Below are 24,434 nucleotides of genomic sequence, written 5' to 3'. Positions count from 1 at the left end.
AAGTTTAAATGCTGTCTCTGCTTTGATATCATGTCATTCATTTAGTTTTCTCTACATGGACATACGAGCAGCACCTCCCAATCTATCAATGCTAAACACAAAAGTAAAAGCATAAATGGAAATGCTGTGACAGAGGACTTGAATACACACTTTCACTCATGCTGGGTGGCGGTGAATGTTCGTCAGAGGAATCTCTGTAGCGGCTCCCCGAGCCTCTTCGGCTGTCCCGGTGCCCGCTCCTCCGATGGTCCCCTGAACCGCGGCGCTCTCTTTCCTCCATATCCCAGGACCGGTCTTTGTCTCTGCGCTGCCGCTTTCTTGCAGCTGTAGAGATTACACATTAAGAAATGAGGCCCTTAAATCTAATACAACGGTTATACCAAAGTAGCACCAGCCCTTCACAGTTTATTGGTATTTTAATATAAAAATGTGTACAAATGTTCATAAATAGTCAACAGGCTTCAACTTTAAGCTCCTTTAGGTTCTCAAGTGCAGTTCCTGTTCAAAACATGCCTGACCACGGCTACTTCTGCATGAGGAAACCCCCAACAGCTATGTTCCCTGACCAGCACTCGCGCTGTTCCTACATTTATGACAGCTACAGTAGCTTGAAAAATAGCTGCAAATAGGGTGTGCCAAGTTGAATTTAGCCAGGGCAAGACCCACCACCAGGGGTCTGATCCAGGTCCGTCCCAATTCCCTGCATGGATCAGAAAACTTTCTGTTGCTGCTGATGCACAAGTTATACAGAGCCTTGCCGCTGGCCACCAGCCCACTGTGACCCCTGGCACTGGGGTTTGAGCTGGCTAAATTCAAGTTGCTACAGCTGTTAAGGTGCAGACACACCAAACCGTCATCAAAGAACTAGCGGCAACGAAAGCCAACTGTTCCGTCATCTACATCGCCTCACGTCGCCCTGTGTCAGTTGCATTTGAACACACTACACGGACTACATCCGATGGCCAAGTGGCACGTACGTTCTGCGCCTGCGTGAGAGAGGTACATCCTGTCAGCCGTGGGGTTTCCTATCTGTTCAGCCAAGCACCGCAGCACATCCACGGACTATTACATCTGGACGGATGCTCAATAAACCTGCTGCTTCTTCCCACTTTAACCTGAATAACAAACCAGGGCTCGGTGCTCCGGTTGGATCCAAACGGAGAGCCGGGGCTAGCTCAGAGACTAGCAGAGGCTAACTGGCTGTGCTTTCCTTCGGTCATGCTGCGGCTAACGCTCCGCAAGCCGCTCCCAGCTAGCTATGGTTTGTTATTCAGGTTAAAGTGGGAAGAAGCAGCGGATCTGTTGGGCAGCTGAGTGAAGTGGAGCCTGAGGAGGAAACACCAGTTAGCCCCGGTTTCACTACAGGCAGATTCACTCGCTACAGGGGCGAGGAAATAAAAGCTGAACAGCCAATCAGTGATCTCTCCCACCGACAAGCTCCACCACCGATTCAACATGCTCAATCGCCCGAAAAGCCACTGATGCCAAAGTGCCAACGGTGAGGGACACACCGCAAAAACTAAGCCGACAGATGCTCACCGACGGCCCGACTTTGGTAGACGGCCGACCGTCAGCTTGGTGTGTCAGGGCTTATAACTGGAAGTCCATCTCCAGAGCTGCTGCCCACTCTTCTCCCAAAGAATTACCCTACTAGTGGTGGGGACTGAGGCGGAGAGATGTGGGGTGCACAAGCTAGCTAATTCTTGTCTTATTTGTGGTCTAGTTAACAGTAAATTCATCAAATTCAGTGCCCCATTGCTATTTTGCTACTGTAGTTGTTATATTTCACAGGACCCACATCAGCCCAGCTTTCATGAGAACACAACCATTGAGGCTTTCGACATACGGACGTAGCCATGGTAGGTTGGCGAAAAAAAAAACTATAGAAAATGCCTGTTCAGAATGGGCTGATTGCTTGGCCTCCCGTTTTGCTGCTTGCAGCTTTCTCAAGAACCGCTCATCCAAACAAATTCACACTCAACACGACATTTCTTTGGGTCATCTATTACCCGCACCAAGTGTCAAGTTGATGAGATGAACAGTTGTCAAGAAAATCAAAAGACAAACATACATAAATACATGCAGAAATACAGACAGAGATACAACCATTTTGGTTAAATTACATTTTAAGAATAATTCTCAAAGCAAATGACCGAACTTAAAGCAACGACTAGAAGTGAGAAGAGACTAGACTTAAATAATTTGACTCACACTCTCCATTTGGGTCAAAATCGTCATCCGAGCTGACCTCAGCATATTTGGGCTTCTCATTTACAGTGCTTCGTTTCCTCTTGTTCACCTTTACCCTTTCACACAGGGGCATGGTTGACTCGATCTCTGCCAGCAGCTCTGGGGGAAGCTCCTTCAGAACCGCAGGGTCCATACCACCTGAAATTTGACAACATTTTCAAGTTATTGAAGAAAAAGGTTTTTGTTTATTTACGCGCATGGTGAAAAAATGCACAGTGGGTGTGAAAAAATGCTGTGAGGTCATCTGAAAGCAATGAACAAAGCTGCGTCTTGTTCTCACCTTTGCCAGACTTCCCTGAGGAGAGCCTGTTCTTTCCAGACTTGCTGTGCCGGATGATCCTCTGGATCTGGTCAACAGAGAGCTTTTTCAGAACCACAACAGGCTTGGGCCTCTTCTGAAAGTCCTGCACCAAACCAAGCCTCTCCAGTTTAACCTTGGGCTGTCCCCACGGTTGACTTTCATTTGACCCGCTGCCATCCTTATCACGTTTGATCTGAAAAGACAAACAAACAAAAAACAATCAGTAAAGCCCTCTGAGTTTGTCAAGTTTCAAGTTCAAACTTCATTTGAATTCACACTTAAAATTTCTGGACAGAGAAACATGGTCTTTGTCTATGGAAAAGAAAATCATGTAAGATTAAAAAATGTAAACAATGGATCAAACTGACATGAGATTGGTGATTCTGATGTTAGTTCCCAATAAAGTTCTGATAACAAAGAGTTAAAGGAATAATCCACTGTTGTCATGATGTTAGAGTAATGGTCAATACATGGTACTTTGTCAATGTTGCAGTGTTCAGCCACTTGGGGTGACGGGTCTAAACAGGAGATTTAAGTTACGAATGTTTCCACTCATCAACATTTTTCATATTGGGAAAAATGTGATGAACAATATGAAATCACTCCTTACTGGCTGAAAAAATTAATTGGTTAATGGCAAGCAATCACTGGCCAAAGTATTTTACTTCATAAACAGAGCAATTAAGAGCCATTCTGTTCCATCCACTTAATTCAGATCATCAAGTCGTCATTTCAACACACTTTTCCTGACATTTAGAATCTTTCTCAATTATATGCTGAAATTTTTGCATTTGTGGAAACATTTCTCAGAATATGATTCAATCCAATCAATTCCAGCATAAGCCATCTTTTAACAATTTCATCAAAACACTGCTTAGCCTTGCTGAGAGGAACCAAGTGGAGCTCAGAGGGGACAAAGATGGTTACTATGGTTACATCTGAGTCTTCCTGACCGATGCTAGTAGGTTCGTAATCGCTCAGTGAAACTATGTTTAGATCTAGGTGGCATAGCCAGTTTAGCTATGGTCTGCCAGGGCGACTCTTAACCGTTTTTATGGCAACTCCAGTTATCAACCAGGTAATCGGATACGTTTTATTGCTGGTACGCTGTGTGGATAATTAGATACAAGGGCTGTTCTGAAATATTTGCAATTAATCGAAGCTTCTGTTCGTGGGCTGTCAGTGTCAGGACTTTTCAGTCCACGCACCTAAAATGTGACAATTAGCCACTTTGTTTGCATGCAGGTTGCAGTAACATTAGCCATAATAGTGAGAAGAAAAGAATACTTTGCAAGACAGCTAAGCAGTTTTTAAGTGATTTGCCATGCTTGTAGATTTGTGATATATGCCTGTTTCCTTTAGCATATCTGGCACACTTTAAAACCAGTCCAGATGCCAAAATGGCAGTGTAATCTTGTTTGCTTAGGTGCTAAATCTGGCTACCACAGGTGGCTGCTAGTGCATCTGTGGTAGTTTGTTCCTTGTTTAAACTGATGCTGATTGAGAGCACAAAATAAGATATTGTATACTGTATATGTAAAACTGTGCTTGCCTCTTTGTTCGTAAATACAAAAACTCCCATGTGCAAATATTTGCTCAGCACACTTAGCATGAGGCATGCTGTCATGGCATGAGGCTGGGGGCTGCATGTCTGAACACTGCATTGACAACAGATGCAGGAAAAGATGAAACAAATGAAAGCTTGACTACAAAAAGGAAAATTAGCTTTTTTCTCTCCAGGGTTTGGGCTGCATGATGCTGACAGTGAGAGCTTCAAGTTGACATTTACCCACATGAAACATCTGACAAAACAGCAGTGGAGCATTTCTTTAAGTTATTTGCTTTTGTTTACACACAAGACCAATGACTAAAAAAAATCTACTTTTAGCAGATGGTTAGGTGTGGGTTAATGTGTTAACAGAATTTTGAGACCAATCTCAGGACTTAACAACAGGCTTACAAATGGGAAAACAAAAAACATAAACAAGAGTGAGCAGTGGTGTGATTTGGTTTTGTGAGATTGCAGGCAGTGAAAAGCTGAATGATTGGTAGGTGGGTAGATATTTGGTTTGGGTCAGTCCAGATCACCTTAGGGATCTGGAAGTTCTTCAGTGCGCCACTATGCCCTCCCAGGAGCTGAGCAGGGAAAGAATCTGGAAGTTTAGCACCAGAGGCAGACGAGGCTGGTTTGGAACCATCGTGCCTATTGGCGCTCCGACCAGGCTCTCCAGTGGAAGCAGCCCGGTACCTATCTCGGTCACTTCGGCAGCGAGAGTCAGGGGAGCGTCTGTCTCGACCACCGGTCTCACTCCGATGCCTCCTGTCTCTGTCAGAATCTCGGTCCCTGTCTCGTCCGTGCTCTGCTCGGTTTGATGACTTTGGCATGTCTCCCCGTCTGTCAGAGGACTTCTCATCATGTCGGTGCTTCGATGACTCTCGACCATCTCTCCTACTGTCATGTTTATCGACCCTGTTCTTGATGACTTCTGGTCGTCCGTCTGGTTTCAACCGCAAAGCTGTGTCAGAACCTTCCACTGCAGCCGGCCCACTAGCTGGTTCTTCAGGCCAGCGTTGGGCCTCAAGGGCTGGAATAGGGGCAGCCAGACAGGGGTCGAGCTGGCCATCAGCTCGGCCTGCCTGCTGGAGGTCGATGCTCACCATGAGGGGAGGGCGGCTGGCACCGTTCCCAGCTGCTGTGGCCTCTTGCGGGGTCAGTTTGCCAGCATTGCCCCCTCCTGTTGATCCACTGCCTGGGGCACCTGTGGGGCCACCTGGTCCCCCTGCACCTGGCTCCAGGGGAAAAGAGTCCTGTTTTCTCTTCTTCAGTGGCTTGTCTGTATGGAGAAAGTAGAAAATAAACATACTTGTAAAACTTTTAAAAGGTATAAATCACAACTGTTCAGCTTTTATCCATTCAGTCACATTCTACACACCTTTATCTTGGACCTCCTTGGAGCACTTCTCACTGGCCGCTTCTCGTTCTATCCTTTCAATTTCAGCAAGGGCATCCAGCTCTGCCTCGTCGTAAGGAGAACTGGGAGGCTGGAGACCACTGGCACCACCTGCTTGCTGCTGTTGTTGCAGCCGTGCTCCTAGGTTTTGCTGGAGAACAGGCACCTGCTGAAAGCCCAGTTCTGTCTCCATGTTGTCAGAGTTCTGGTCCATTCCCGGCAGAACATCACCTGAGATATGAGCAAAAACACTTTCACAGGGTTGTATTTAAAAAGGCTCATGGTTTTCAGCACTCCCAAAGGTTCTGACAAACAGGATTTTTATTTTGTAATTTAAGACATAGGTGCAGCATACCTCTTTTTACTGCTGCTAATTGATTTAATAGCAGTGAGAGTGATCAAGATTCAAACTGGAGATGTAGGAACTGCCTAACAAAAAATTGGCAATCCAACTAAGATTAAGCCGGTCCCAAATGTTCCTTACCTGGGGTATCAGACTCATTTGACTTGACCCTGGACAGCTTGAGGGTGAGTTTCGTCGAGTCCTTGTTTGGAGAGCTTACAATGTCGTACATATCTTTCTCCTCTTTCACCGCTGAGGTTTTCTTCCTTTGCTGGAGCTGCTGTTTCTGGTCAGGTCCTCCCTCCCTTGGTGAGGGCGCATAAGGAGGTGGTGACTGCAGAATCAGCGGGGGACGAGAGCCCGCTGTGAGGAAGCAGCATCAAACAGAGAAGAAAGTTATCCTCCAAAGGCGTGAAAAAAGAAAGTCCAGTCCAAAAACAGACACAGTACTGTGATGACAATTGACAGTGCACTCTTATAATGTGCAACGCTATATACAAAGATGGTCCCTAAGACTGAGATGAAAATCATTGTGGCCTTGTATCTCTTTGAGGGATAATGGCCACAAAGCATTTTGTTGCTGTTAGATTGTATTTATGAGCCAGAGACGGCTTTTTCCTATATGTATGCACTGTTCCTCTTCCAGTGTCCTTACGTTTGGGCGTTCCTTCACTCCCTGCTGGTGAGCAGCCAGACTGAGGAGACCTCAGGGCGAAAGAAGGATTCCTCATGGCGGAGTCACCCTCCTGGACAACACACAGACAAGACAGATGTAAGCAACCAGATATGAGCTTTACATTGGACTTTCAACCAAGTTTTTGTCCAACTGTTGCCACTAAAGCCAGGCCTATCAAGACAACTACTGTTGGCAATACATTTTACTAGAAAAAAAAATGCAATTAACAATATCACTGTCATTGTAAGGTCACTTTATGCCACTTAAGTAATGATAGTAGCATAATAATGTAATAATAATAATAAGCATAAAATTGGCACCTGCCACCAGCCAAATGCTAGTAAAATATGCAAATGGCTGCTAAATTTGGTTCACCCTACAGCCTACAGTACAAAGGTAATCTATTGCAGTAGCAGATGGACAAAAAAGTTAATTTCCAACCATGACGTACACCCTTTAAAAGAGCAATGAAATTTTAATTCCTAAAAATATTCAGACAACATAAATAAATGTGTGTGCATGTGTTTGTGTTTGTGTGTGTGTGTCTGTGTGTGTTTGTGTGTGTGTGTGTGTGTGTGTGTAGGAGCTGAGCCAAGCCTAAGGGGAAACTCCGACAGAGAGCAGAGAAGAGGACAGAAGCAAGGCAACCAGCAACAACAGGAAAACATGTCTCAGCATAGCATTTTCTCTGTTCTTTCGGCTCAGGAGGTGCGAAAAAAAAAACGTCAAAGTCTTGACGTAGAGAAAGCACTGACTCCACTGTACAGGTTCATTATATTTACACAACTAATTTTGCAACCAAAATAACCAGAATTCGGCACGATTATTTCTCACAATTCAGAACCATAATGCTGATTTAATTTAATACAAACACTGCAGCAGTGTACATATTATTCAGCATCTGTTACACGTTTTCCTTATCTTCTGGACATCAAATAAACCAAAAAAGATTTCACCTCAAAACCAGTGTCGATTTGGAAACTTGCAAATTGAAAATATTTAAAGAAATTGAATGCCTGTAGCCATTTAAGACTGACATATTAAAACCTTATTAAAACAAACACACAAATATAACCACACATATGTGGCTCGACAGGTTTATAGCAGAAACCCATGTGCCTGGTTGGTTAACATTACGTAACCACTCATTAGTACCTAAGAAATACGTATCTTCTCTTTAGCCTTAGGCATTTTGTGAAATCTTGCACCTGAATTCTTTCCAAATCTGCTCTACTGCACAGCATGTTTTTTCCCTGATGTGCACGCTCACTGTTGCCTGTTTACTACCTGAGCAGTGACAGTGGGGACTTTCATGTACAGTGACATCAAATAAATGCACCCTACATGCTGCTTGAAGAAAATGTCTTTTTACTCATATAACAAAACTTCCAAACCTCATGCAAAGAAATTTTACGAGTTAAAAAATAAAATTATTCAACACCCTGACTTTGTTGCTTATGAATGCCTGCCTTGGTCAGTCGTACCTCATTGCTCAGTCGGTGTACAATATTCATGTAGTCCTCAGTGCCATGTCTGTCTGAGTGGTGGTTGGCAGCGTTGGCCATCTGCCCCGCTACTTTGCCCTCATGGATATTCCGTATGCCACCTGGAACCATGGGACTGGCCACAGACACTGGCGGGTAAAAGACGACAATGAAAAAGATTTATTTTTAAATGATCCATTAGTGAGGTAATTACAACCGCTGATCATGACAGAAAAAAATCTCTTAAAAATGTGTCCAAAAATTGCTGATAAAAATAATGAATACTTTGTGAACCACTGATTTTAATATAAATGTTGTTGGTTTAACTGTGTAAATTTGGCTTCAGTTCTTCCACGAGTCCCACAGAGGTTTCATGAGACCCGGGAAAATGGTATGCGAATCACTAAAATTTCAACCACTATACACAGACAACATAACTACACTGAATGAACAGGTCACCACCAAAGTAAAAAATGACTTTGTGTGACAAATGCAAACTTATTTTGTTTATTAGCAACTGCCTCGAGTGGAAAGCATATTTCTGCATATCACTACATGGTTGAAACAAACCTGTTCCTCCTGATGTTGGTTCCAGTGAACTGGGAGTATATGATTGATTGCATCAGAGGAGGCACTCTAAATACAAAGCTCTGGAATTTCCAACCAATTACATGTAATTGCAGAAGCCACAGTTGTCACAGTTTTTATAAAATTAAACGTGCATTCGATTTATACTTGGAGGGCATGAATTTTCTAGCCACAGCCGCCCAATGCGTAAATCCATAACACAAAATTTTTATCATTATAGATGACAGTAACAGCAAACACAACAGTAACTCAGGATTTTAACTCTACAAAATACATTTCTATATATATAATACTGATAAAATTAAGTTAAAATATACATTAACAAACTGCATAACAAACATTTGCTGCACTGCATTTCTTTTTGCACATCTGCCAACATATATAACAACGACAATATAGCGATAAGCCAAAACTGACTAATAGCATCGACTCTACTGACCACATGGGCTAAAATCAAAACTGACCAAATATATCTAATTAATAAACAGCAAACTATATCATTACAATTTTATCCAATTTTGACTTTAAGGACATTTATATTGTTCATTGCTCCCCTGTTTTGAAGTATTGAGCACTACTCTTTTATATACTTGAATTAAGAGTTAGAGATAGTTACTTTCACTTGTTATTTCAAATGTGTTACTTTCAATAACACTCGGAAATTTAAGACAAAAATATTTTAAAGCAATAAAGCGATGAAGCAACACCTGTGAGGCAACTAAAGGAAGTGATAGGTTTGAACCAAAAGTGGCTTAACAAGGAAGGAACCAAATTCTGTCCACAAAACCACAGCTGCTAATCATATGCAACAAACAGACACCAGCACATACAGTGCATTTAGAAGACAAAAGTCAAAAATTGGACATTTAAATGTACTCTGTAGGCATGCACCCATTTATTGGCTGAACATCGGTATTGGCCGTTATTTAATTTGTTGACTGCCATCGGCCTATCGGCACACAAATTGACATTCACCAACAGCAGTGGTGAATGTCATGGTATCGGTCAAGTGTTTTTTTTTTTTGGTTTGGTTTTTTTTTTAAGATAGAGAGAGGGAGAGACATGCAGCAAAGGGCCACAGGCTGGAGTCAAACCCGGGCCGCTGCAGCAACAGCCTTGTACATGGGGCGCCCCGGTCAAGTGTTATTTTAAAAATTGGTATCGGCCAAGAATTTTCACAGTTGGTGCAACCCTGGTACTTTCCACTGCAATTAATATATAGCTGATAAAATCTAGAGGGAACATGTCAGAAAGCAATAATTAAGTTTACCAGTTTAACATGAATATCTAAAATAATCATACAAAATCGCAGACTTCACACAAAACCTTACTAAATGGGGATCTTTGGCTGCATGTACACTTTTTAGGAGACTCCATCAACCCCACACTTTTACAGTATACTTGCATACAACACACACATACACTCCTACCTTGTTGTATCTGTTGGTGTTGGTTATAGCTGGGTGGTTGTTGGTGGGGATACTGCTGTATATATCCAGGGGCAGGGCTCTGAGGAGTGTAGGGGCTGGGCACTGGACTGTTCTGGCCCATGTACCGACTACTGGAGCCAGTCTGGGGCGCCACAAACCGGCTGGAAAAAGGGGAGGAGAGAACGGAAAAAAAAAATAAATAAAAATGAGCAAGCAGATAGAAGAAAGTCGCATGCCTAAAAGTAAAATAAATAGCAATATATAACTTGAATAATTCAAATAATCCATGAAACTAGATAATCACACTAAATATAGTGATGCAACTGGGATATACTAATTAGAGTTAAATAAATATGTTAACATCAACTACATGGTTATGTTTTTTGGTGTTATGACACATTAGAATCCACTACATTTTCCAGCTTGACTCACCTTGGTGGATTGGGAGAAATCGCAGCCGGCTGGAAGTTTGCAGGCTGGGCAGGGCTATGCATGGAATTTTGGGTGATCTTGTATGGTGGTACCATCGGCTGCTGCATAACATCTGTTCAGAAAAGAAAATACAGTATATTTTCAAATGAATATCAAAATGTAACTGGTCTTTATGATTGTATGCTTTTGTGTCATAATGTGCAACAGGTATTTATCTCCGTACTTTTCTCCCTGAAGATGCCAGGGTTCCTGGCCAGCATGGTCTGCAGCAGCAGTGGTGCATCTCCCTCTGGCTCATCGCTACCCAGGTTGTCCTTCAGCTCTCTGAGAACACACACAGAAATCAAGTTCAGTCACATTATAGGATGAGAATAAGACAAGTGGCAGCATAATTAGAAGTAGTAAGCAAAAATTCATTACTGAATAATGTTTAAAATCTAAGCATGTATGAATGCAAATATTCATTGCATTAAACATACACAGGACTAATTATGTGTTTATATTTCATGAGATGGTAGCTGTCATTTTAATGTATTTTGTTGTATTCTCGAGTATTGATTTGTCGGGTTTCAGTGGATTTACATGAATAAACATAAGTCAATGCCTCGATATAAAATGACATAAAACACGATAAAATTTAGCCTCATTGCACATTGCTAATATATCTAAAAAATTTCCCTTCGGGTAAAACATTAAAGAAAATGTCTGCAACTTTTTCACCTTTCAATAACAGCTTAAAAATCCTTTCGATAGTGCACTGTAATAGTGAGAACAGCGCCTCTTTCATTCCCACTCCTCGCCTGAAAAGCCTATTCTTGCACTATGTAACTTTGTTGAGCAGGCTGGATCTCCCAAGAGGAGTTTGTAACACTTTACAGCACTATCTAGCTGGCTGTTAAGCAAAGCTTTATGTTTTGTTTTCTCAATGCTTCATCTGTATGTGCGTGATTCTGATGTTTTCTTTTGATATGTCTGAAAAGATTGAAATTTAGATCTGATTTGTGTCATATCTTACAGGAAAAAACAGCAGAGTGTACATTTCTGCCAATGATATCTATGAAAGATTGCGACAAAGGTTGTAACTTATCAGTATCATCCCTGTCTCGCAGAGGTTAGTAGTTCTTTTAAACACCACCAAAGTCACATTCAAACGCTGAATTAACTATGCATATGGGCTGAAAATGCTAGCAGTATTTCAGCCAAACTAAAACTTTCTATCATTCTTTTTGCTTTCTTAGCATTTATCTCTGATTACACAATAAATAAAACTATACAGAGCCACATTTGTGTAAAATCCTGTAATATTATCCTCTCAGCCGACAAAATTCTTTGGCTTCTAATGTTTTATTCGCTGGTCTCAAATCTTTCAGCTTGTCAACAAATGCACGTGTACAGCTGTCCATGAGACTCCATGAAACAGGCATGACACCAACAAGGTTTCAGGCTTCTTAGCAATTTTTCATAAATAAAATTAGCAGGGATGTAAACTCTGCTGCAGGATTGTCGCTATTTTCCCATTAGCCATGATAAAAAAATTTGAATGATAAAATATAAATAAAAAAATCAACAAGCATGTAAATTTATGAAAAAAATCCTGAAAAAAAATCCTGAAAAAATAAGCATTCTCTGGTCTGAAACGCTGAGAGTATGTCCACTGACTGCGCTGAAACTAAGAACGAGTGAATGAGTGTGGCCACACAGCAACAGGCTCTCGTTCAGCAGCTAACACAGCAGCACAAAGCAAAAACCCACAGCAGTGAGCAGGAACAACCAGGCCAGGTCGCCAATTAGGACTGAAAGGTGCATTCGTGACAGCTAGTTTGCTTGTGTTTATATGATTGTGGCATTTAACAGAGTTGTTTATTCATACACTTATTGGACTGAAAGAGCTAAGACCTCGCCGCTTACTCACAGGGGGTTAACAAAACAAACCAGGTTACTTGAGTAACAGCGTAACAGTCTAATAACTCCACAAATCCAGTAGTATATATTTCAAAAAATATTTTCACATTATCAGACATTATTTTCCAACATGTAGAAAAAGCCATCCATTTTCAGGCAAATGTGTTGCCTCAAATCTTCAGGTAGGGTCTGTCTCTATGTGAAGGACACCATTTTGCCATATACACACTTTCACTTTAACACTCACATGTGCTCTGTGGAGACCTGGTTGAGGCCATGGGCTAGCTGGGAGGCCAGATTCTCATCCCGACAGCCCAGTAGGCAGGTAACTTCCTCTGCGATCCTCCCATTGTATAGGAGGCTCTTAGTGGTGGTGGCCGGGAGAGGGGAAGGGAGGGGCAGCTGGTTCAACACTAGAGAGATAATGTAAAGGACAGAGGTGGGAGGGTAAAGAAATAAAGATGAGACAGAAGCAGACAGTGTGAGAACCAAGCATGAGCAACACAGGACATTGAAAAGTAAAGAGAAGAAAAAAAGACAAGGCAAAAGACAGAATACCCAATCACAATTGCAAATTTTCATTTGTTCAATATTTCAGAGGAGACAACACAAACTGTGACAGTGTGTTCGGAGCATGGTTGTGTGTCACTCACAGTCTGTGAGGCTAGCGATCCCAGCGAGAGTGGTGATGGGAACATGAGGCATATCCCCATTCATGCTGAAGGTGAGGGTGGGGGAGTGTGTTGATACACAGGTAGATCAGGGGGTCGATGGACGACACCCGTCCTCACATCTCCTGACTCCTAAGAGAGACGGAGATCAGTCAGAGAGAGAGAGAAGGACAAAAAACAGCATGAGTGATAGACAGGAGAAGAAGTGGAGGAGAAAAGGCATACATTTGTAAAATGAGTAAAAGAGGCAGAGAATAGACGGGATTGAAGAGAGATGAACAAAAATGAACATAATAAAACAATCAATATTATTCAGACAAATCCAAAATGTGGAATCAAACGCCTTAAATAAAGAAAAGATTGTTGGATATACTGCTATGTCTGTCCTGATGCTAATATGTTTTGTAAGGGGGACACTGTGTCTCCTGCATCATCTGTAAGCCACAAATAAAAGTGTCTTCACAGCAATCAAGATAAACTGAGATGGATCTCTCCCTTTTCATATCTAGAATATCATTATTTACATACGTTACTGATCCTCCAGGGGGGAATCCTCAGTGCTCTCTCCCTAGGTTACAGGGACACCGAATCAGGAATGTCATGCCACTACCACGAGTGCAGGTTAGGTGTCTTTCTCAAGAAATGCTCAACAGATACAAATGCACAGAGGACTGAAACCAGGCCGTACCGTTAGAGAACAAGGTCATTAAATATTAGACCATCCTGCTGCTAAGTCGTGATATGTTACACTGGTGCATACTTTAAGAAGTGTCAAGTCAACGATAAATTATCCAAGGCCAATATACAGATAAATAAAATCTTTGCATGCTTGTTATATTTTGTTACACCTTGATGAGCAAGTCTGAGCTCAGCCTCAGTATAGTGACTGATGCTTATTATGAGTCATTTAAATGTCATGTCAGATTACTTAGATCTCCCCTAGTAGCAGATACGCAATGTACAAACATCTTGGTGTCTTCTAGAGAAGTGGAAACCAACATGTTATCTGCACAGAAAATATATTGTTTAGAAAACAAAAAAAACAAACAAAAAAAAAGTTGTAAACACAATTGTGCATCATTAACGTTACTGTGTGGCTTATTAGGTTAAATGGCAGAAAGGGGCTTTGTAGATTGGAAAAGCATGACCATAGTTATGTATCATGCTGCAGCAAGTATACTTAGTGAATAATATACTGCCTCTGTGATAATGTACTTCATTAAATAAGTACTTTGGTAACACAGTAGATATTGTGCCGTGCATTTCAGTATAAATAACATTCCTCTATCATTACACTTAATATGGCCAGTACTATGAAACTCAATAAGTAGTTAACTGATGTAAATCTTTGTTCACACATTTCAAACCAGCTCTGCTATGGTGGCTCTGCACAAAGTAGGACCCTGTGTCGCACTTAATTTGTCTTAAATCCTTTTGCTTGTTGGGTGTCCTTGACCTCTCAAGTAAGATCGCACAGGAGATCAAGAAAAAGCAGAGGAAAAGCCAGCTGCAATTTTCAGAATATCAGCCCATGCTTCATGGATAAACCTGGTTGCGACAACAAGCCGATGAAAGGCCATTACGGGGCTCTCTTGTTATCCACATTTACTCTCCATGACACAAAATTATGATGAATGTGTTTACATATTATAGACATTAAAATTAAGGACATTGATTGCATGAGCCTCAAATACACCCTAAACACATTACCAACATTCTCAGTTGCCTAAATTAAGAATAAATGGACATTACTATTGATGATAATGACAAGTCAGTGAAACGATAAATGACTGAAAGCATTATAATAGTACCTTTTTGAAGAATTCTGTGCAGTCTCGGGTGGACTCACTGACATTTCAGATAAAAAGTCCTACTCCTTCAATCTGTTGAAAGAGAACACGGCTCTGCATCAGACTTTGTGACATATAATTGCATGTTATTCTTCTCTGGGGACACTAGAAACTAACCCAAAACAGCAAAGTAAGTCCAGCTGCAGCATCACAATATTGACTATCACACATGCTTTTTATTCTTGCAAAGCCCATGCACAATCTTCAAACCCAGATGCAACAGTGAGCAGCACTGACCGACCTCGTAAGAAATCTTTTTGATGACTGTTAAGAAAACGCAACATGTACAGCAACTTCTGCAGGATACTGTTTTCCGTTAAATGTGTAAACACAATGTTACAACCAGACTTCGGTGCAAGCTTACCACTGAGGTCAAGTAGTAAATACGTGCAACAGCTCCTGCACGACATAGCTGTTACAGTAGCTCAACAGATGGATATTGTAAACATTACATTAGCTAGCTGCAACGTTAGCATGCCTCGTCTATGTGCTCTTCCTCAGTACGCAGGGGCTTGGCTGACAGCTGTGAGACTGACAGGCAGGAGGCAGCACAAAGGAACAGATGCACTGTGATGGTGGCGGCAGTAGTGGGGGGCTGCATCCTCCAGTAGCCGACAGCCACCGTGCGCATTCTGCACACTGGCTAACTGCACAAAGCAATCAAACTGTGCCTGTTGTAGCCAAGAAGCAAAAATGTGCACGATCCCGCTAACATTAACATGTCCACCAAACTCCGATAGTTGAGTAAGTGCAGCTGAGGCAACGGAGCTTGTACCCAGGCTGTAACGTTAGGCACTCAAAACATTTCAAAACAGGATAGCAACCAAAACCAACATTAGCTCCAGCAACTAACGGACAGCGTTAGAAGTAAAATTACACAAGATAATAACAACCCAGCAATTAGCTAACATACAGCTGACGTTAGCATTCATTTAACTGTTTACCTTAGTTAGCTGAGATGCCAGCTGCAGCCCGCTAACGTTACATGCGAACAAAATCATCAACGCTACACTGCCAAGAAGTTGGCTGCCTGGGTCTTCCGAGCTAACCGCGAAGCTAGTGTTACCACTTATGATAGCAGCTAAGATCACTAACGCTAGCTGCCTAACATTCGCTAACAACAATAGTCGTGTTTTAATAGCTAGCTAGTTATGCTAACTAGCCCCTAACTGTTGTTGGTTAGCTTCTAATGCTGTTTCCCCGTTCAAATTAAGGGACGGCAATTCAAATAATACAAGGAAGCGCTTGTCGGGGTTGATGAATGTTCGTCAATTTCCCGTGAGCTCGGGAAAATGCGATGTGTTGTGTGAGTAGATGTAAAAGCAACGGGTCGGAATTCAATTCCGTGGCAACGGCCCAATCCTCGGGCTCGACAAATGACATCCAGTTGAGGCCGTGCGCCTTGGCGGAGCAAAAACACACCTAGCTAGCTTGGCTGGCTAGTTCGCTAGCTTCCGTTACCTCCCGGTCAACGATTAACGACGCCGTAGGTGGTCTTGCAGCAGAACATTCATTACTGTTATAATTAATAATCGCAATTTAAAAAGTTTGTTGCATAAAGATAGATAGGTGATTATATTTACCTTCGGATGTTGCGTTCAAAGGGAGGGGAATGTTTTAGCTTGGTTTGTGTCCGTGTCCGTATCTCTAGCTCCCCCTTTCTTCTCTCTCGCAGCTCCTCCAGAAGGAACTCGATTGGCTTGCCAGCTAGCTGGTTAGCTAGCTTGCTAGCTATCAACAATAATCCGGGTCGGACTGATTCGTTCTTTTTCCGTCACTCAAGGGTGAATGTTTCAACGTACATTCATGGGGAAACATTCGTTCTTCGGAGTTTCAGTCGGTCTGCGCCGACATAAACAATGAGTGCAGCCAATTTCGACAGTAAATGAGAAATATGACGATTGTTGCGATCATCAAGAGGCTCTCCTCTCGTAGAACAAAATGCCGACCGGAAGTTCTGCCGTCTGACTGACCAAAGATCTCAGGAGTGACTCCCTCCATCGGCGCCAAACAAAATGCCATGCAACGTTTCGTGTTTCAGCCGCTAGGCAGCGCTGTAACACAACCTAAACTCCTCTAGTACAGAATATTTACTTTTAGTTTTAAATAAATAAATATATAAAGAATTAATTTATTTTTCTGGTGATTAAATAAGCTATGGAATTACCAAAAATATCAATTAAATCACTATAAATATCTTAAACTTTATTCTTGCATACACTAACATACAGTACAAATATTTGTAAGATAAATTATGCTTTATTATTATTATTATTATTATTATTATTATTATTTGTTATTATACACACTCATATCCAAGTATTTTCTGTTATGTGTGCTGTGGTGGAGGAAATACTCAGGTAGGCTACTTAAATAGGTCTAATTGTGAAATAAAACTGAACGTGAAATTGAAAGTGTATGTTAAACAAAATTTTTAGGTGTAATTATAGATTATAAACTATGTTGGAAGCCACACATTGAACAGATTAAATGGAAATTATCTAAATTTATTGCTGTTCTTTATAAGACAAGGGAGTTGTTAAAATAGAAATGTTTATATTATATTGTTCACATGTAAGGCCAAACCTTAGAAAACAGCCCTTAGAATAACACATAAAGCAAGTTACTGTGAATTTACTAATCAACTGTTCAAAGCATCCTGCGCCTTAAAATTTCCGGACATTGTGTATTTAAAAACACTGGAAATACTTTTTCAAGTTGTGAACAAAAGCCTTCTTGTCTTTATTCAAAAATGTTTCAAATTAAGAGAGAGTATTATAATTTAAGAGGTTAGTTTATTTATGAAACATGTTAAGTGAGAAACGTAAAATACAGATGTGTTTCAGTTTTGAGAGTCAAGTTATAATGGACTCAGTGCTGGTTTGAAACTGTGTTGCTCTCTGGTGAGTTTTTAAAAAGCCTTAAAATGTAAAATGATTACGGATTATGATGCAATGTAATTTATTCATTTCCTTTCTTTGGTATTGTCATTCTGGGTTATCCTATGGGTGATATAGGATAAGCAAAAAAAATAAAGCTGGGGCTTCGGCCTATTCCTTTTTTGGTTATGGAGTGAGAGAAAATTTGTGTGAAATAATCTTTGTTTCTCCAGATATAGGTAATGTAGTGTAAGATTTAATCTTTAATCAGGTAAAGGTGTTATACTGCATAAGTTGATCAAGAGTAAAGGTTATATAACCATGTTTTATGTATAAGTTCCTATAAAACTGTTTGTTATTCATCTATGTGTGATAAAACAATGTTATACAAGTTTATGTATTCATAACACAAGGTTATGTATTCACATTGAAGAGCACACATATACCACACTATGTATTGTTTAATAATAACACACACACACTCTCTAATGTTTGTATTGCATGACACACACTCAGAAGCTCACATTGCATGAAAGCACAGTGGACTGTATAGAGAAAGTCCCCAGGTTTCATATATTTTTAAAAAATAAAGTGAAACCAGGCTCGAATCTAATGGTGAGAGAATTTGGGGATTTCCAGGCCCAGAGGTCATGTTTGGACAAGGTCTGCCACCAGTAGATTTGGGCTTAGGTGGGAAGGATTAAAGGAAAAGGGTGGAGATTCTCTCGAATCTTCACCAGCATAAAAGGGAGAACGCAGAGAGCGAAACTTCAGCCTTGCTCCGGAGCCTGATTCAATGAGTTGTATGTGTTGAAGCTTGTGAACACATTAAACTCGATTGCACCAGATTCTACTTGACTCCAGTGTTTCTCTAAGTGTCAGCCTACTGAACCTAAGATACTAAATCAACTCAGAGGACGATCTGCAGGAGAAGTAGGAGACGAAGTCGGGAGCCATCTGGCCCACTTCCAGGCACCTGATTTTCGCATCTACAGTAACTGAAATTGAAATTATTCATTCATTCATTTAAGTGAAGTACCACTGCTATTTACAACCCCAGTTCCAAAATAATTGGGACAGCGTGTGTAAAACATAAATAAAACCAGAATACAATCATTTGCAAATCCTTCTTGACCTACATACAGTCCAAAGACAAGATATTTCATGCTCTTACTCATAAAAGGTATTTATTTTTTCAGTAAAAATACACTCAGTCTGAATTTGATGCCTGCAATATGTTTTAAAGAAGCTGGGACAGGGACATGTTTACCACTGGGTTGCATCACCTTTCCTTTTAACACTCAGTAAACGTTTGGCAACTGAGGACACTGTTGAAGTTTTGAAAATAAAATTCTTTCCCCCTCTTGCTTTATATGCAACTTCAGTGCTCAACAGTTCAGGGTCTCCACTGTCGTATTTTGTGCTTCATAATATGTCACAACTTTTTAATGGAAGACAGGTCTGTACTGCAGACAGGCCGGTCTAGTCCTTGCACTCTAACTATGAAGCTATGCTATTGTAACACATGCAGAATGTGACTCATTGTCTCGCTAGAAAAGATGTCGTCTGGATGGCAGCATATGTTGCTCTTAAACCTGTATGTGCCTTTCAGCATTAACAGAGCCTTCACAGATGTGCAAGATGCCATGGGCACTAACACACCCCCATACCATCATGGATGCTGGCTTCTGAACTTTGGGTTGGTAACAATCTGGATGGTCCTTTTCCTCTTGATTACCATCCATGATCACCGAAATCAATTTGAAATGTGGACATGCCAAAGCAGAATGCACTTTTCCACTCTGTGTCAGTCCATCTCAGACGAGCTCAGGCCCAGAGAAGTCGGAACAGTTTCTGGATGCTGTTGATTATGGCTTTCACTTTGCATGGTGGAGTCTTAACTTGCCTTTGTAGCTGTGTTTATCAGCAATGGTTTTCCAAAGTGTTTCTGAGCCCATGCAGTAATATCCTTTATACAGTCATGTTGGTTTTTAATGCAGTGCTGCCTGGGAGGTCAAAGGTCACAGCCAGTCAGTGCTGGTTTTCTGCCTTGCCAGATTTCTTCAGATTCTCTAAATCTTTTGATATCATGAATTGTAGATGGTTAAATCTCTAAATTGTTTGTAATTGTGCATTGAGGTTGTTTTCAAACAGTTGGACTGTTTGCCCACACAGTTTTTCACAAGTGACCATCCTCACTTGTGAACAGCTGAGCCTTAGGAGAATGCCTCTTTCAAACCCAGTAATGATACTTTCATTTGTTACCAATTAACCTGTCTACCTGTGGAATGTTCCAAACAGGTGTCTTTTGAGCATTCCACAACTTTCCCAGTCATTTGTTGCTTCTGTCCCAACTTTTTGGGAATGTGTTGCCAGCATCAAATTCAGAATGAGGGTATATTTTACAAAGATCAGTAACGTTTATCAGTTTGAACATTAAATATCTTGTTTTTCTAATTCAATTGGTGAAAATGGATTAGCAAATTATTGCATTCTGTTGCATCCCAACTTTTTTGGAATTGGCATTGTAATTAAACATACTCAATTACCAGTAAAAGTCGCTAATAATGCATAGTATTTTAAAGGCTGTTCTTACCATTAAATCTTGGTCTTCAAAGTAACTAGTAACACACTGTCATATAGAGGAGTTATACTTATAATATGAAATGTAGTGGAGTAGAAATATAAAGTAGAAATTATCTATCTATCTATCTATCTATCTAAACCAATAAAATATCTCAACATGTGCCAACAGTGAGATAAATTATGATTGTCTTTAAAATATGACATTTGTGCTTAATTTGCTCAGTGTTTAAGAGATATCCTGACTGTTTAGGGTAAATGCACTCTGCAAAAGTTTGTTACATTTGCCAAATTTACAAGCTATTTTTTCCAGGAAGTGCAAAGCATGGTGTTTTGAAGGAGATCTCTGTTTGACCTCAAGGTGTCAGCATCTGCATTTGTTAAACATGATGGTAATGGGTTTTCTGAGAAATTCCCACTGAAGCTACTTCAAAAGTAAACTACAACTCTGCAAGCTATTACTGTAATTACTTCACACTGGAAGAAGCTTAACTACAGCCCAGGGAGACATTTAATTTGGTTAACTAAAGCTATGTACAAAACAAACAACTTTGTGACTGTTTACATGTGATTTGAAATTCTAACAAAAATGCCACTCAATTGAGTTTTTGTGGAAAATGCCCACTTTTTACAGGTCATACATAAGCTAGAAAACAAGAAATAAAAAATACCCACTACACATGGGAACGTGTAAGGAATCCAGGAGTCCAGATGAGCACCAAGCAGGATTAACCAGTTCACTAAGTAACTTCTAGCAACAGCATGCAGCAATTTCTCTGAGCATTTGTTAATAAAAAGCAATAATTAATACTTCTGAATAACTGACAACTAATAAAGAAAATCATTCCTGATTTTTTTATGGTCCCAAAATCTTTGTAATTTCAGTAACCTGCCCAAAAAATGAGGTTGAAACTCTTTAAGTGCTTGAATCACTCTGCAGATATGAATTTAGTTGAACTATCATCAAGTTACTGCAAAATGTAAATAACCTACCATCTTAAATACATTTATTTCACTACTCTCCAACTATGCTGCTGTGTTATCCTGTTTTATTTTGTGTTTCTTTAACACTACATTTCTACATATCATATGAGACCATATGTATGTTCTCAGAATATCATATAAACCAGAGAACAGAAGACTATAAAGACTCCTCTGCTAAAACAAGGCATTAAAAAAAGCCAAATAAAATGAAATGTCATGACTGAATTTTATGTCTTCTTAAGCCCTATTATGTACTTTTGAAAAACATCAGAAACTGTTTTCACACAATCTGAATTTAAATCTCCCAGAGCTTGGATTTATCAAATTACATATATGAATATCTAATTGAAGAAACTACACAGATGTATTGTTGCTCTACTTACTGAGTGTGTTTTCTACAGATCTCTGATAGAAACAAAGATTTAGCTGCACAATACTATAACAGTGTTGTAGATAAATAAGTTTTCTGAAATGTTAAAAATCTTTCTTCTACATATATATATATAGACATATATATTACACTGTTAGTACTACTAAAACCATTACCAATATAGATACAGTATGTAGCTCAGCAGCTGACTGACTCCTGTCAGTGGAGTGCTGCTGCCACCACGTGTTTTATGGTAAGCCCTGCACACAGAAGTAGATGATTAAGCTGCTAATCTGCTTGTAAAGGTTCACAGTGTACAGTGTTTGGGAAGCTACTCTGAACACAAAGTTCTGCAGGCTACCAATAACCTCACACTGGAAGAAGCTGAACTACAGCAAAGCTCACCTAATGGAGAAATGCAGTTCGGCTAACTAAAGCTACTTAGAGAAAGTAGTTCAGACTATTTTGTAAAGACTATAATCAAATTGGCAGTGTATATGTGATATGAAATCATAACAAAACATGTTTAAAAAAATTACCTGTCAGCAAAAAATGCCACTCAAATACCCCACTACTGGGAATGTGTAAGGAATGTGAGCTTTGGTTTTGTATACAGTGTTCATAAGTCAGACACCTGCCTTCCAGAAAATAGTGTGCAGGTGGGGGTATCACACCAAGCAGCATTACTCAGTTAGACATGTAACTTCTAAAAAAGCATGATAGCAAGCAAAAGGCAAGCAACATCTGTCAACATTTGTTAATAACAACCAAAACATATGCCTAATGGTTATAGCAATATCAACATTTAAATGAAAAAAAAAAATCATTCCTCTCCTTTTATGGACCAAAATTGGTTGCAACTACAAAAACAGGGCAATCAACTACTGGAATCACTATGCAAATATTAATATAGTTAAGCTACTAGTTTTATTACATGTCCTACTCCCCAGCACTGGAAATAGTGCAGTGTTTGTTACAGAAGCAACAGTTTGACAGAAGACAGACTGCAGATAAGAGGACTTGGTTTGAAAAACCAATTCCAGCCATCAGGGTTGGTGAAGGAAATCAAGAACTGCCTTCAGTACCAACAACCACTAATGTTACCTTAAAGCAACCTCCTGCCTCCACCCACACTCACTGCTAGGTATCGGTGCATTACATCCATCTGGGCAGCTCTTTGGTATGAATATGGGTAGTTCACAGGCTGCTCCTCCTTATGCCTGGAAACAGGTATGGGCGGATAATGAGACAAATGGCCCCTGGGCACAGATATGGAAAAGCCCCCACAACCTCTCCTACACAGGAGCAGGACACACAGATTTTGTGGTGGTTTTGTCATTTTGGTTGTGTGTCACCTTGAGGTAGTGTTGTGCCTCGTTTTTGGTCATTTTGTGTCTTTTTTTTGGTCATTATGTGTCTGTTTGAGATGATTTTGTGTATTTTTTGGTCGTTTTGTGTCTGCCTATGGTAGTGTTGTGCCTTTTTTGCTCATTTTGGGTCTCTTTGTTATAGTTTTGTGTCTGTCTGAGGTGATTTTGTGTATTTTTTGGTCATTTTATGTCTGCGTGAAGTCATTTTGTGTCTGTTTTGGTCGTTTTGTGTCTGCTTGAGGTCATTTTGTCTTTTTTTTAGTTGTTTTGTGTCTTTTTAAGGTTACTTTGTGTATTTTTTGGTCGTTTTGTGCCTTTTTGAGGCATTTTTGTGTCTGTTTTGGTCGTTTTGTGTCTGCTTGAGGTTACTTTATGTATTTTTTGGTTGTTTTGTGTCTTTTTGAGGTTACTTTGTGTATTTTTTGGTCGTTTTGTGTCTTTTTGAGGCAATTTTGTGTCTGTTTTGGTCGTTTTGTGTCTTTTAGAGGTAACTTTGTGTATTTTTTGGTCGTTTTGTGTCTGCTTTAGGTCATTTTGTGTTTTTTTTAGTTGTTTTTTTGTCTTTTTGAGGTTACTTTGTGTATTTTTTGTCATTTTGTGTCTTTTTGAGGCAATTTTGTGTCCGTTTTGGTCGTTTTGTGTCTTTTTGAGGTAACTGTGTATTTTGTTTTGTGTCTGCTTGACGTCATTTTGTGTCTGTTTTTATCATTTTGTGTCTTTTTGAGGTAACTTTGAGTATTTTTTGGTTGTTTTGTGTCTGCTTGAGGTAATTTTGTGTATATTTTGGTCGTTTTATGTCTGTTTGAGGTAATTTTGTATCTCTTTGTGTTAGTTTTGCCCCTTTTGTAGTTATTTTGTGTCTATTTGCAGTTCCTTTGCATCTCTTTGTGGTATTTTTGTGTCTCTCTGTGGTCATTTTGAGTCTCTTCCTGGTCGGTACTTGTCCATGTTGGTGACATATTGTAGGTAAGGCCGGGGGGAGTGGAATGTGACACTTTGGGCCCCTGGGCCTGTGCCTAGTAAGCCCGTTCAGTAATCTATCCATGCTTAAGGGGCTTTACAATTTGTACAGCATACTACATCCTCTGTCCTTCAACCCCCTCACAAAGAGCAAAAGAGGAGGGATCCCTCTCCCTGGACAACCAGACCAACAAAATAAAACTACAGACAATCAGGATGACAGAATTATGGAGAGAATGTAAATATATAAGAATATAGATCTGGGAGGATGTCAAACAACAATTAAATGAGAATTTAAAACATTTAAGGACATCTGTTCATCAACACATGGTGGCTTAGTTTAGAATCCACATATTATACATTTGGTCTTTCAGATGTTCATAATAAAACAATAAATACACAACAAGTGA

General features: G+C 40.3%; 1 protein-coding gene across 2 annotated transcripts in view; it reads right to left on the bottom strand.

The window, feature by feature from the left end:
- Nucleotides 1-16,853, bottom strand: part of nipbla (NIPBL cohesin loading factor a) — a 34,688-nt gene extending 17,835 nt beyond the window's left edge. Inside the window, exons 1-15 of one of the 2 annotated variants that reach the window (XM_033619519.2) lie at nt 16,462-16,853; nt 14,840-14,911; nt 13,011-13,160; nt 12,605-12,770; nt 10,679-10,779; nt 10,456-10,567; nt 10,024-10,184; nt 8,006-8,154; nt 6,501-6,591; nt 5,987-6,208; nt 5,485-5,733; nt 4,640-5,385; nt 2,531-2,744; nt 2,212-2,388; nt 151-324 (exon numbers count right to left, since the gene is read on the bottom strand). In XM_033619519.2, coding sequence (XP_033475410.1) covers nt 151-324; nt 2,212-2,388; nt 2,531-2,744; nt 4,640-5,385; nt 5,485-5,733; nt 5,987-6,208; nt 6,501-6,591; nt 8,006-8,154; nt 10,024-10,184; nt 10,456-10,567; nt 10,679-10,779; nt 12,605-12,770; nt 13,011-13,074 — 2,626 coding nt within the window. In that variant the 5' untranslated portion in view covers nt 13,075-13,160; nt 14,840-14,911; nt 16,462-16,853. The remainder of the gene's footprint in view (nt 1-150; nt 325-2,211; nt 2,389-2,530; nt 2,745-4,639; nt 5,386-5,484; nt 5,734-5,986; nt 6,209-6,500; nt 6,592-8,005; nt 8,155-10,023; nt 10,185-10,455; nt 10,568-10,678; nt 10,780-12,604; nt 12,771-13,010; nt 13,161-14,839; nt 14,912-16,461) is intronic. The other variant, XM_033619521.2, reaches the window with a different exon arrangement.
- Nucleotides 16,854-24,434: the final 7,581 nt, after the last annotated feature.

Source organism: Epinephelus lanceolatus, chromosome 9 (genome assembly GCF_041903045.1).
Source record: "Epinephelus lanceolatus isolate andai-2023 chromosome 9, ASM4190304v1, whole genome shotgun sequence".
Classification (NCBI taxonomy): Eukaryota; Metazoa; Chordata; class Actinopteri; order Perciformes; family Serranidae; genus Epinephelus; species Epinephelus lanceolatus.
The sequence above is the reverse complement of the archived record's forward strand: the minus strand, read 5'-3'. Positions and strand labels throughout refer to the sequence as shown.